The 15262-nt window shown below is 31.7% G+C and overlaps 1 protein-coding gene across 7 annotated transcripts in view; it reads right to left on the bottom strand.

The window, feature by feature from the left end:
* Nucleotides 1-203: 203 nt before the first annotated feature.
* Nucleotides 204-15262, bottom strand: part of LOC148623576 (neutral alpha-glucosidase AB-like) — a 42675-nt gene continuing 27616 nt past the window's right edge. For all 7 annotated transcript variants that reach the window (XM_088565480.1, XM_088565485.1, XM_088565481.1 and 4 more), the window contains 10 exons: nucleotides 13979-14181; nucleotides 13132-13355; nucleotides 12049-12145; nucleotides 9914-10074; nucleotides 8979-9228; nucleotides 8121-8197; nucleotides 6578-6766; nucleotides 4535-4644; nucleotides 4160-4260; nucleotides 204-2646 (listed from right to left, as the gene is read on the bottom strand). In XM_088565480.1, coding sequence (XP_088421606.1) covers nucleotides 2537-2646; nucleotides 4160-4260; nucleotides 4535-4644; nucleotides 6578-6766; nucleotides 8121-8197; nucleotides 8979-9228; nucleotides 9914-10074; nucleotides 12049-12145; nucleotides 13132-13355; nucleotides 13979-14181 — 1522 coding nt within the window. In that variant the 3' untranslated portion in view covers nucleotides 204-2536. The remainder of the gene's footprint in view (nucleotides 2647-4159; nucleotides 4261-4534; nucleotides 4645-6577; nucleotides 6767-8120; nucleotides 8198-8978; nucleotides 9229-9913; nucleotides 10075-12048; nucleotides 12146-13131; nucleotides 13356-13978; nucleotides 14182-15262) is intronic.

Raw genomic sequence — 15262 nt, 5'->3', positions numbered from 1 at the left:
GAGCTTTGTCTTTTTTTACCAATCAACAAATCTTACTCAACAGTATGTAAAAAGCTATGATTTGATTAGCTTAAAACACATTTATTCCATCATTTAAAAGAGTGTGGACATAGTAACAGCAAATAACATGTGGCCAGAAAATATTTGGTACTATGATATGTTCTCTAAGGATAATTTCGTGGATTTCAAAATATAACACTATACAGAATAGAAAGTTTTATTTCATTTGAACAGAATTACAATACAAAATCATGAAACATAATTACTGAAAATGATATGAAATATCAATTAAATCATTACCATCAATACCTACCACTTCCCTGTTAGACTTGAAGGTAATACCTGACCACTTCCCTGTAAGCCTTCATGGTTTAAAATTGACACAATCACCAGTATTGAAGTTGACTATTTTACATGACAATTTCTTTGCCTTTCAAAGGCATTCAATATATATCGTTAAAAAAACCCAATAAACTCTAGAATAGTTTCTGTCATACCTATATGCAACTTCCATTTCCTTTTAGTGTTTCTCAGTTGACTTGTCCCATAGCGAACTGTAGGCTCTTAAAGAGCTCCAATTATAAGGGACCAAAATGTTGATGATGAAGCCATGATATTATGTTATAGCACTATTCATGAGGTAAGCACTTACAGCTCAAATGAGAAATTTGAGGTAACTTTTATTAAGGAATCTTATTTACCAAGCAGCAATTACCCAAAGTCTAGAGTATCATATCATCTCAAAAATATCTAAATAAGTTGAAGGTCTATTTGATAAAACAATTTCACAAAACTCAATAGAAACAAGAGTATAGACCAGAACTAACAATTGACCACCACCTTCCCCCAGTCCAGATGATTCTCAATTATCTCTAGTTTCATGCTATTGGTCCCTGGAATTCTAAAAGATCCAAACATTGGGTTGTATTCATATAAAATAATGAAATGAAAACTGACATAAGTAGTAAGCTTACAGTTATGGAATGTAGACCTGTTTAATAAAACACTGTAGAAATATTGACAGCCTATCTCCTTAAAAAGCAACACAGTATTATAAAATCATTGTTTCAATAAGATCCTCTAAATAACTTAAATCTAACTTAACATCTTAAGTAATCTTATAAAAAATTCTATATAAATATATATAGAAATACTACACAACACCTAAGTGAACCAACACTGTCATATCTGACAAACACCTAAGTGAACCAACACTATCATATCTGACAAACACCTAAGTGAACCAACACTATCATATCTGACAAACACCTAAGTGAACCAACACTGTCATATCTGACAAACAATTGCCTACTGAAGTATTTAGTGGATGGAAACTTTTCTTCATCTACTTAAGTTGGGATAGAACAACCTTCAAGAAAAAAACCTATTAAAAAAAATGTCTTCAAATCTGGTAGATTGTTCAATTAAACAATACTCTTTAATCAATGAATTCATGCATGTGGGTTTTCGACCTCGCTTTCAAAATATTTAATATTCAATATGCCTATTTTACAATGGATTGTTAAGGAAGGTACCTTTAAAATATCAAAAAAGATGAGCTGAAAAAAAAGTCTGCCATAAATCTGTCACGTTTTGTTGTTTGATTAAGTATTCAGTTTTTCACTCACAGGAATTAAAAATGTTTCTGAATTTTGTTTTGAACAATACATAAAAAGGGCTAAAATTCAACCAAAATGTGTTTTTGTGAAATTACCAACCATTATTATTTTAATGTAAAAATGGATGGAACATTTGAAAAAAAAATCTGATGGATTTAGATCAACAGTTTAACTTAAAAAAAAAACCAAAATGTGTTCTAGTCAATGAAAGTCACCTGACCACTGCCCTGTTGCAACTATTTGAACTTTCTTTTTTATGTGTTCCTACCTTCATCCCATCATATCCTTAATCCTTTTAGAGTGAATAACGCTAAAAGTTTTTTTAAGAAACCAGAAATAATTTCTGACATAATAACTTATAAACAGAAATTTGAGCAAAGTGGTAAAAACAAGTGAGTTATTCCTCCAAGATGAGGGATGAATGACTTAAATATGGTCAACATTTATACCAATTAATCCTCACAAACAATGTTAAACAAACACTTAACTTGTGACCAATTCATTCTACAAAATATTAAAAAAATTTCAGGCTGTCACACTAATGATATGAAAGAAATCTACCAGAAATATCCTATCTCATGCTCTTTTACTTGGTACCTTAAAAATATTAAAGTTTATTCAAATAAGTTGATTATCAACCAGACATAAATCGCTAAATAGCAAAATAAAAAGAAACAAGAGATGCTTAAGGTGATAATCCACCTATAGAACAAAGGCGGTTACATTAATTCAAGGCATCTGTCAAAATAATCATAATTCTTTTTGTCTTTTACCAATGCAAGTCTTCCTGTTTAATTCTTTGAAGAAATAACACTCACAGTACCATTACATTCCAGAACTTACACTCTAATTATAAAACCATTATTTCCATTTTTAATCACATGATTGTAACAAATAAATAAACAATATATTTCATATCACAGTAATGTTATGACACAATCTTCATGTAATTTACTTCCTGGTTTTTTAATGGCTAGTAATGATGTGTTAGGATCATATCCAAATGCAAGCTGTTGTTGTTGGTTACCTGCAGATAGAATAAAAAGTGCATATAAATTAATAAGTAAACAATACAAAAAACAAGTCAGAACCCAGCTTCACTTACTTAAACGTGGTAAAACAGGAAGTTCATGTCGTTTCAATCTTGCATATTTATACAAAGCTTCTGTCAGAATATCAAGTGGCAGTGGTAAGTTGAACATATACAATTGGAGTAGGTTTTGGAGATTCTGTGAAAGTTATATTTAATTCCATTCAGTGACTAAGGAAGAGTTACAGATACCCTATAGTCATATGTGAACAGACAGGCAGGACAGATGGAACATAAGGGTTATAATGTACCATATTTTTCAACCTATAATTCTATATGGAGTACAAGTTGCATTGCCAAATTTTGACTAAAAATGATGAAAAAACATAGATAGGTTGAATTTGCCAGATAAGTCAAGGGTCAGACTTAGGTCATCGATGTAAACTGTAGCCGTCAGCAGGAGTTTTTCAAATCATATTATTTAAGCAAAGTAACTTTAAATGACATTGTTAAGATTGTTAGTACATGTATTTCTAATAATGCGTATTTTGTAAATGAGTTTTATTAGTTTCATTTAATTTTGTATCAATTGCTTTGATATTGAAACCCAAAGATCGTACACATATCAAGCGTGGGCACCCAGGTGTGAAATAAGTCTGAATTAAGACCTGTAATTAATAAACATTATAATCTGGTATTCTGAATTATAATGAAGAATTGCTACCTTTAAATCTGGTTGGAATTAGCCAATTAGATAACACGTTAATTGATTATAACTAGTGACACATGCGAATGTGTTACATTGTACCATAAATGGGTATAAATTTGCATATAAAAGGACCTATAACTCTGAAATGCTCTGAAAAGACTTTGTAAACGTATCTTCATGAGTTTGTTCGTATATTTTAATGGTTTTGAAGAATAGCACTTAGGAATTACTTAATATAACGTTGTATTCATTCATAAATGGATAGATGCACTGATCAATTACTTTTTGAGTTTGATCTCCGGTTTGATTTGCATTGACATCTTTTGTTTTCCTAAGACATGTGATTGTAGTTTACTCCATGAATGAAAACAATCAGTGTAATGTAATCAATTCTAATGTAATCAATTGTAGATGAAATTTTTTTTCTAGAAAAATCCTTATATAAACTGAAGTTGACAATAAGTTGAGGCTGACATTTTGCTGAAAAAAAAATTAACTTATATTCCGAAGAATACAGTATATCTCTTTTGAAATGGGGAATGGGGTATAAAACAGATTGACAATGGATAATATAATAGTAACTCAGACTTCATACAATCTGCATTATTTAACAAAGTAAAGATATGAACCCAAACATAAAGTATATATTCTCTTACCACATACTTCATGACATTTCCTGCATCCAGAAATGTACAACACAGTTCATGCTGATTATAGGTCTTATAATAGAAATGGACTTGTAAGACAGAAAAATGATGAAAACCGGTTAAATAATATATGGTTCTTAATCAATGTACCCACCTATTTTTATTGATACAGCTTTCGGCTTTTTACTGAGTCCTAATATTATAATTCTTTCTATCCATTCTTGTGTTTCATAACTACTATTTGTGTCAATATTTCTGAAAAGCCAAGTTATGGTATCAACAAAAACACAAATATCTAGCTGCTTAAGTAATTCATATATTCAAACATTTCCTAACAAATAATTATGCAATCAACTTTCAATTTATCCAGCAAATATTTCCCATTGGTTTTTGTAAGCAAAATTTAAAAGAAATCTGAAAATGTTATATTTGTCATTCTTCATATTACTAAGCAAAACTGTAAAAACTGACAGGTGAATTATGAAGCTGCTACAACAGAAATAATCTAGATATATTTTGTTTATCTTACCTGTTAATTAACTGGCCATCAGAAAACTCAAATTGTCGATGTAAATATTTTCCCTTTTGATACTGGAATGTATGGTAATCATCAACATATATATCTCCACTAGCTCTTTCCTGTTAGAAAAATATAGACAAAACATACATGTAACATTATTCATTGTACAACTTTTTATAAAAAAATAAAACTATAATGCATAGACTTCATCTAATGGTATCAGAAGAATTGTGCTCCATAATACGTAATGGCATGTACAATACTTAAACTTAAAATATGAAACAAACTTGGGGGTAACCAAACTTTGGTGTTTTGAGCACCATATTTATGTTCAACTGAGTCATACATACTGCATTTTGATCATGTATATATAGTGAAAAGGGACTAATTAACTTTTAGTGACAACTAAATGCTACCTGAATAGAAATTTCCTTCAACTTACATTAAATAATTTCCAGTTTTATGCTTTAGCCAATACTTTTGATGCTTCATGCAAATCAACAGATGATGTCAAACCTTTTTGTCAAGCTTAATGAAAACCTGATAACTATTTACTAAGAGGAGTGTACTAACAATTTACTCTCAACATGCTAAACCCTTAATTTAATTAACGTTAAAATTTTTGGCTAAGCCATCTCCTAGAAAAAGGTACAAATTGATATGGCGGAGGGAAACATACAAGATGATAACAGGGTATAGCAAATCATAGGGACAGAGTGTCAGTGATATCATCTATATGTACATGCTTTGACATATAAATGGCTTTAAATCATTCTGTGACATATTACAGAAATGATGTATGCAGATAAGAAATGATTGTTTGAACTTTGGACACAGACGCACAGTGTATGTTTCAAGACAAGCACTTTCCAATTTGTCAAGACATCAGTAATATACATTAAACAACATAAAAGTACATTATAAAGTCAAATGTTATTTGAGTACAAGTTGCTCAGTTCCTCATACACAAAGCCTAACAACATATTAATACTAATCTTCTATCAGCTTCAATTGGCCATAACTCAACAAACAAGAAATCTGTGGGCCTTGCCCATTAGTGATACCCCACACCCTCACTTAAATCATCATAAACATGTTGTCAGTATATAAACTGAGACACCAAACAGGAAGATGTTGGCCATGCTTGAAATCAAATCCCATGATTTGGTACAAATTTATAAATCTTGTGCCAAAATATCAATTGACTGTGTCAAGTAGTTGCTAATAATGTGAAAATTTACAAAAATTGAAAGGGAATTTAAATATATATATATGAACAATTCCCCAAAAGTTCATTGACATTTCTGGGTTTTTGAGCTACAGTATGAAAGCATAAAATTGTCCCTTTCTAGTGCAAATATAGTCCCATTACTAAAAAATGAAAGAGAGAAAATTAATAAAAATTAAAAGGGAGCTCACTTTAATAGAAAGAAACAATTCATCAATGTTTTGCAAAAATCCGTGTCACCATTTTTTTATTTATTGTGTGAAGTGCAACAGACGACAGACCAACACTGATATCCCATAACAAATTCTGTCTAGACAGAGTTGCATATTAAAATGCTTACTTCGGGCCCCCATTTGCCCCAAATTCATAAACAGCATATTTCAAACATCCCAAAATCAATAAAGCCTTCCTTTTGTGGTGTGACACATTGTTGTACATTTTAAATGAAATCCATTTACTAGTCATTAAAAATAGTTGTTTCTGGCTCCCTTTTGGCCCCATTCCCTTAATTGTTCAAGTCACAACCCTCAAAACCAGTCTAGCCTTCCTTTTTTGTTATTGCACCTTGTGATATAATATCACAGATTTATACTTGTATTTAAGTTGTCTGAACATTAAATATCTATAGATGCCCATAGATTACTACAGCATCATATTTTAAAGACTACCAATTTATTGTGTATCACAAACAAGATGGCACCATTAAACTTTCAACATGGAGTGCGTTAAACAGTAAGATCCCATGTGTTTGTCAACAGAGTATGTTAAGCAGTAAGATCCCATCTTTTTGTCAACATGGAGTATATTAAACAAAAAGATCCTACCTGTTTGTCTAGACATATAAACAATGTGATTGGGTCATTATGCATAAGTCCTGATGACCTCCTGACTCTCATTTTCCTGGGTATTATTGATCCACCTTTTTGAAAAACAGGAATTTTGTCTAATGGTGCACTAATGTAGTTTGAAGCTCCACCAGCATACTGCTGTGTGGTTATGATGTCATACCAAACCTAGAATATAACAAACATTTGATATTAATATATAATAATATATAACTTAGATTTGCCTGACCAGTGCTTGATAATTTTTAGCCATTTTTAGGTGAAATTATAGTTGAGCTTTTAATTTCTCACTAACATTCAATTAACTATAAGTAGATTAACAAGGAAAGACTATTATGGGAGATAGACAGAAAATTCAACAATCAAAGCACCAGTAATTGATAATGTAAAATGATCATTAAGATGATAACTTTACAAAACTTGACATAGTTTGTCATTACCAATATCCATTTTGCTGATAAAAAAGTGATGTTTCAAAGTGGTAAATCAATCTAGTTCAGAAGAAACAACACAGTCCCCTACTGAAAGAAAAATGTTTTTGAAGAGAACAGAATGCAAACTTTATGCATAATTTGTAAAAGAGAAAAGTGCAGAAAACTGAGCCTGCATTATTTTTTTGAAGTCCAAGGGCCACACCTAAGCAAAAAAGAAAAAAAAGCCGGACCACAACAAAATTTATCCTTGATCCTTGATCAGTAACTTGTCAAGGTTAAGCACTGAATCAAATATCAAATGCAAGAATGCCAAAAAAAGGTGCAGAAAACTAAGTATTTCCTTAATTTTCCAAAGGTCATAACTCAGCAAATAAAAATCAACAAACCAGAATGCAATTCTTTATCTGTAACTTGTCATAATAAAGCAATGTAACAATTATCATATGACGAAAAAAACAGTGTGGAAAACTGAGTTTTTGCATTAATTTTCTAAGCCCAAGGCCACAACTCAGCAAAAAAATCAATGGACCGGAACAAAAATTGAACTTGATCTGTAACATGCCATGGTAAGCAATGTACCAGATATTAAATGTATATATGCAAACACGAAGAAAAATGTGTGGCAAACTGATTTGCCAGATTGACTGATGATGGAGTGCAAATCTAAAGTCTCCTCAGTGAAAGTCGCTGGAAGGGGAATAATAACCAATTTTTCAGACAACCATACCAAAGCATTTTTTTTTTTTTTCAAAATGGCATCTACCTTGGTTGTATCATATAAAATGGTAATGACATTCATTTGTTGAAAACAACAATAAAATGACTATTATATGTAGAGTTGAACATTTTCTCATTAAAAAGAACTTTTCCATAGTAGTAATTTACACAGGGTTACTTTCTCCAGAACCTATGTAAAAATATTTATTAAATATTAAATATTAAAACTTTTTATCAAAAATTGTCTGTTACAGAATCCTATTGTTGAAATAACATGACATAAAAAGCAAGAGATGATTTGTAGATTAATTAGAACCTAAATTTCTCAAAACTATATTGCATTAAATATGAGAATACCAATGTTCACTTACATCATTAGAACCAGGGAAGTAAACAGTTGTTCCTGTGCTTCCTTGTTCAGTGATAGGTTTTACTAGTAAAGCTGAACCTAAAATATAAATAAATCTACTGAAAGTGAAAATAACAAATGTATTTCAATTACTGAATTCTATTCTTGTGAACACATAGAGAGGAGACACTGAGCAAAAGTTGCTTACTTGATCCTCATACATTTACCTTGTGATAAAAAACAATAAAATGTTCAATGGAAACGGCTTTATATTACCGCAAAGGATTAAACCTTGAAGAACTGGGGTAAGTACAGACATCTTGTTCAAGATTGAAATACCCACATCTTAAGGAACCTTGTGTTCCATTTTCATACAGATCTAAAATGTGAATAAGCAGTAATTGAATGAAGCAATAATCAAAAGTCTTACACACAATAAAAATGCACAATCACCAAAATCCAGCCTTAAAACCAAATTTTTAAGCATTCCCTTGAATTTTCAAGACACAAATGATCAAAGAGAAGATGAAGATTCAAATGGAAACCTAAAAGAGCAACATTTTTTGAAACAGGAAATTTATTTGTTTTCAATTGGAAAAAGTTAACACACAGTACAACCTATCAAGATGAAGCTACATATCAAATTTCAAATCATTCTCAAGAAGAGTCGCTGAAATTTTCACATAAAAAAATATATGAGACAGACAAACACACATACAGACAGATGTAATAATTCCTAAAGGGAGTGGAACATAAAACAAGAAGAATCAACTTTATCAAGTATCGTACAATGAATTATGTGAAATCATATAAACAGTTAAATATACTTATGTTTAAAGGGTAAATTTTACTGATTCAACTACAGTAAAGGAGTACTAACCTATCAAATACTGATCATCCATCTTAAATGTGGATTTATCTTTGGGATATTCTGCCCACAGTGGAGCCATAACAGGTCCACCATTTTTATAAGTATTGTAAAACACAGTATACCAGTAAGGCAGGAATGTATATCTTGTTCTGATGGCATTACGGACTATTCTCATGTTCTCTTCAGGCAACAAGTAAGGCTCACGTCGTTTGGTGTCAATATGAGCATGTGATCTGTAGAATGGTTGAAATGCCCCAGCCTAAAAACAGATGGTGGTACTTAAATTATTAGAAAATAATGCGTGGAATGATGCACACAATTTACAAAAAATCCAGAGTCAAAATTCATTTAGTATATAAATGAAATTAAAAGAAATTAAAAATCTAACTCTTTTATATAAGAACAAATGTGACTCAAAAGCAAGGGAAATACCGGTACAAGTGTAAATTTAATGGAAACCACAAATGTAAATAATCTAATGAAAAGCTCAATTAAATTCAGTTCTCAACATCCATACACCTACCTGCCACCATCTGGTCTGTAACTCAGTATAGTCACCACCTAGTCAGTTACTCTGTATCAGTAGACTCAATAGTCACCACCTGGTATGTAACTCAGTATCCCTTGACTCACCTGTCACTAACTGGGCAGTTACTCTGTATCATTACACCAACCTGTCACCACCTAGTCTGAATTAATATCAGTAGAATTCCTGTCACCAGCCGGTGTGTAAATATGTATACATAGATCAATCTGTTTCCAACTGGACAACAGACTCACCTGTCACCACCTGGTCTATTACTCTGTATCAGAAGATTAACCTGTCACCATCTGGTCTGTAACTCTGTAACAGTAGACTTACCTGCCACCACCTGGTCTGTAACTCTGTATCAGAAGATTAACCCGTCACCATCTGGTCTGTAACTCTGTAACAGTAGACCTACCTGCCACCACCTGGTTTGTAACTCTGTATCAGGATTTTTGAAAAAACCACCAACATCAGCTCCGGAGAAGGTTATACCAACAAGGTTTAATGAAAGCAACATTGGGTTAGAAACTTTTAGATGGCCCCATTCTCCAAGGTTGTCTCCTGTCCATACCGCACCTTTTTATACAAATAAATTCAAAACATGATAATGCATATACTTATATGTAAAAAAAAGAAATGTATACATATGTAATTGATTGATTATGGTTTAACATCCTATGGCAAATATTTCATGCATTTTAGGATGAGAATCATTGACCAATCAAACAGACCCTACTTCATACTATACTTGGTGTCACATAAATAACATACTGTTTAAATTTGAATAAAAATATTTTCTACGACTTTATTAACACCTACCGTCGTTTAAATTGTCTTAAATGACTTGCTCATTCGTTTAGCCAAACGGCTTCTCCCTAAACGAGTCGCTTATTAGCTTAAATCATGCGTAACAAATCCTTACGGGAAAATCCCATACTAATATCCGCCATGTTGGTTTCTATGGGACGATTTGTTTACAAACAAAATTCGTAAGTTCCCGTCAAACTCCGGTGACAATCGCCTGCTTGATCAACTTCTCGGTATTGTACGTTGTTGGCGTAAAATAAATCTGAGATATCCCAAATAACGCCGAAATGCATTCTGGGTTCTTCTGTTTTTGGACAAACCATTTAAACGTAAACAACATCTCCTAGCAACCCGATCACTTTAAACATGGCCGACTTTTTACAATGTAAATATTGGCACCAAGAATTAAAATCTGACCGGAATTTAACGATTCAATGTTTAGGGAGAAGCTGTTTGGCTAAACGAATGAGCAAGTCATTTAAGACAATTTAAACGACGGTAGGTGTCAATAAAGTCGTAGAAAATATTTTTATTCAAATTTTAACAGTATGTTATTTATGTGACGCCGTGTATACACAGACATGCTGAGTCGGATCTTTATTGTGCTACCTCACAGAAGCAACACTACAAACACTCAATCTGTAAAAAAATAGACAAAATATTACACAACAAGAGTACAATAAAACTTTGGTAGTCATTCTGTAAAAAAGAAAAGGTTGTGTGACCAAGTAAATAAAATCATATATGATTCATTGAAGCAGAATGATACAATTGCAACTCAGCAACTGCAAAGCTGTTCCAATAATTCCAGCAGATTACTTGAATAATAAATAATAAAACACATCTTAACAGTGTGATTTGCTTGCAAGTACTGGATTTACCCCAGGATTCCTGATTCACCCAGGATTCCCGATTTACCCCAGGATTCCTGATTTACCAGGATTCCTGATTTTACTGAAATGAAAATGGTGATATACAAGCTCAAAATGTTTGTAGGTTGTCACTGCATTTGTTTTGAATTACTAGCTGGCAAACTCAAATTCAAGTTATCAACATTTTTGTCTAGGGGAATGTACAATGCATCACTCTTAAACAACCAAACATACAATTTTTCACAATATGACAGTATGAAAAATAAAACAATACAATACAAAATATGTTGGTTCAAAGAAAATTGTATTTTGTCATTTAATATTACTTTTTTAACTCATAATGTTTTGCCTGCAAAATTTGTGAGATGGCATTCAAGATCACAATTTTTTGTTTTAAAGACAAATTCTACTATTGTTTCTGTTCAAATTGTTTTTGATGTTTATTATTACATAAGATTCCATGGAAATTCTGTTAACAAACCTGGTCAATGGTATGGTCAAATGGTTTATCAAAAACATAAAACAAAACAATTCTACAGTTACATAACTATGAAACAAAGTACATTGTATATGAAAGAACAGCTACTCTAGTATAGGAAATAACACTTCTGTTCCTTTTTTCTTAGTATCAATAGTATCATAATGCTGAATGTAAAATCTGAGGACAAAAAAGAACAAAAGGGAGCTTCCTTTCATGACGAAGAAATTCTAACCCCAAAATATCCCTCAAACCTCCCGAACTATTTTGTGATTTCAGTACTGTTTGTGGTCATCCCAAAAAAAAATTAGGCCATAAGATGTGCATAAAATATGCACACAAAATAACTTTTCAGACAAATTCAATCAGTAATGAAAATCCAAATTATCATACCATTTCTTTGTGAACCAGCAAAGAAAGATCTTGTTAATACAAAAGGTCGCTCTTTTCCTTCTGAACGAAGTATCAAACCATCTGCTGTTGCTTGTTGCTATAAAGAAAGAATATACTAGTGCATTAACAACTGATGTTCATATTTAGGTCTTTAATTAATCTGTTAATGTTAGGATTGTTATTTAACATATTTAAGCAAGAGGCTCTCAAGAGCCAGAATCGCTCACCTGGTTTAGTAGCTTCAATAAGTTGAATACATGCAAAAACTATAAATGGTCAAACATATTTGATCAAATTTGCACAAATTTTTTTTTTAAAATTTACATTAATCATCAATCTACTATTTTTGCACCAAAAATAGATATTAAAATACTGAACATTTGATCAATTAACATCAATCATCAATCTGTTAGTGTTTTCCAAATAACATGCAAAACTGGAAAAAGTTGTCTTAAATGACTCTTTCAGGGGCCACAACTCCAATAATAAGCTACTAATTTTTGCTGAAATTTGCACCATTAATAGTTCTTGTCTTTAAGACATTATAAATTCATAATGTTATTATGTCATGGACACAAAAAAATAAAGGAAAGTTAACAGACACTAACAATGATGACGACAGGATGATACCATTATACAACCAAAAATAAATGCAACAAGTTCTGAATGTACAGTAAGTTATTGTTCAGACATCAGGAGCTTGTTCTGGTCCTTTTTGTTCCCCCATTCTTTAACAGTTCAGTTATCTATGATTTTGGAAAATTTTCCATAGGAAAACTCCAAAAGAAGATGAACTTTCTCACATCCGAACTAATCATTTCAGATATAAAAGTTAAACACAAGAAACAACTTTTCCACACAAAAATTGCATTTTCCCCAGGTGATAAAGAACACATTACTAACTCATCCTGTTGTATGAAGTCATAAAATAAGGTGTTATTCAATCAGTGTTTAATAATCATGAAATAATTACTTTGTGGTTTGCTTAACAACTATCTAACAATAGAAAATGATATTTCTTCATAAGACCCTTCAAGACAATGATACTTAGGAATACAGTTTTAGTTTCTTATGTTTACTTACTACATAATGACCATAAATATTATGGACATCTCTGTTTTCAAAGCCACCATGATGTCTGGCATCTCTATGGAAACTGATTTCGGGTCCATTGAATACTGATGGTTCATTCATGTCATTCCAGATATGTAAATCATTAGTGCTACCCCCATATTCTGATAATGTGAACTTGGACTCCCACCATTTACGCACCTCTGGGTCAATAAAATCTGGCCATGCTGATGATCCTGTCGAAACAGTTTTAATATTGAAACATTCACATAGTGTTCAATGTTGGTGTTGTTAGGTAACTTTTCATAAAAACAGATCTCATTGTTGAGTGTCAAGTTACATTAGAGCAATCTTTTACAAGGTAGTGTATTATAATTGGTTCATGGAAGAAATTTGTAGGACAAGTGTATGTTTTCCATTTTATATCCAATCATGAGCAGAAAAAGAGGGTATTGTGGCCTTAAATTGAAGAGAAAAAAAATTGTAAGACATTAGACTACTACTTTATACAAGGAAATAAAATGTTATAGTACAACAACTATCACACTGAAACAGTAATAAACCATATCAGGATTCTTTCTTCATCAATTGTAACACTTATTAGTCTGCAAAATATACCTATCAACAGGTTTCACAAAAGGTAAAGTACATTTAAATTATTTTCTACTTTTTTAATAAAATTGTGACTACATTTTTGTATAATGAACACTGATTCAGATATGGGTTAAGATGAGATATTATTGTACAGTGTTGACACTTACAAGTGATAGCGGTAGCTTTGGTGACAGATTCAGTCAAAGACAAATAAAGGTAACAAAATCTCTCAGACCTTTTTATGATGACTTGAGATATACTTTACCTGGCCAACACCAGCCATCATATTCATTATCATCTTTGTTTTTCACCATCAGATTTTGATTCTTGGCTTCAGAGTATACTTTATAGTTGTCATCTTTCTTAAGATGTGGATCAACTATATTCACCATTTTACGACCTTTAGAAGCAACATTGTTGATCATGTCAATTGAGTTAGGGAACTTATTTGCATCCCATGTAAAATATCTGTAAATAAAAAGCCATTTAAGTAATTATCATCAAATTGTGAGTGAGTGCCTATATTTACTTTAAAGTATGTGTAGTTAACTATTAACTTTGTGATAAATCAACAATTCACTCTGAAGACAGACTTAATATAACAAACAAATAACAAGACTCCTGGAATGCCTGAGGTAAATATGGACAAACCATTCAAGCTGTATACAGCTCTAAATTTGGATTGTAATTAAAATGTTTGAGACAGGTAGACATAATGGCCAGAGTGGAAGTGGTCAAGTAACCATACTTGCAATTAGACTTATAAAAGAAAAAACAGATGGATGGGGTTTTTATATACTGAAAAATTTTGCTTCTGGATGGTATGATAAACAAGAGGCTCCCAGAAGCCTGAATCACTCACCTGGTTGAATTTTGCCTTTCAAGGGCAATAAATTAAACAAGAAGTTGTCCAACAATTTTGACTCAAGAAAACTTTGATAGGACTTGTCATAAGGATCATTTCAGTAAATTAAAGTATAAATCTATCATAGTTTTCAAGACATTGGCTGAAAACTGTAAAAAAAAACTGTCATTTTCCCCTGTCAAGGGCAATAACTCTTATAAGAAAGTGTCTGACAAATTTTATGCCAAAAGATTTTTGTAGTCCTAAAAATAAGGATCATTTCAGCTATTGAAAGAATTTGGCTAAACCAGATATATGCGAAAAACTACTGTCTGACCCCTATGTTCTATTTTTGTAACAGTGGCCATGTTTTTTCGACAGATCCAAAAACCCCACTTCAATTCTATGCAGGATACCCCCAAAAAACACTTATATCAAAATTTTGTTTCAATTGGTAAAATTGTGTCAGAGGAGAAGATTTTTGAAAGAAATAACATTAAAATTAGCAAAAAACGTTGAAAAAGGGCAATAACTCCAACATGGCTTAATAGATTAAAATGAAAATTTGACCGCAGATTGACTTCATCATGCTGAACACTTTTACTCCTGTCAGAATTTGGCTAAACCTAACCGTTTTAGAGATATATGCGAAAAACTATTGTCTGACCCCTATGTTCTATTTTTAGTAACGGCTGCCATGTTTTT

Source organism: Perna viridis, chromosome 2 (assembly GCF_037379345.1).
Source record: "Perna viridis isolate PV_CMFRI_1.1 ecotype Kerala chromosome 2, ASM3737934v1, whole genome shotgun sequence".
NCBI lineage: Eukaryota > Metazoa > Mollusca > Bivalvia > Mytilida > Mytilidae > Perna > Perna viridis.
Note: the sequence above shows the minus strand (reverse complement) of the source record. Positions and strands in the feature narration are given on the sequence as shown.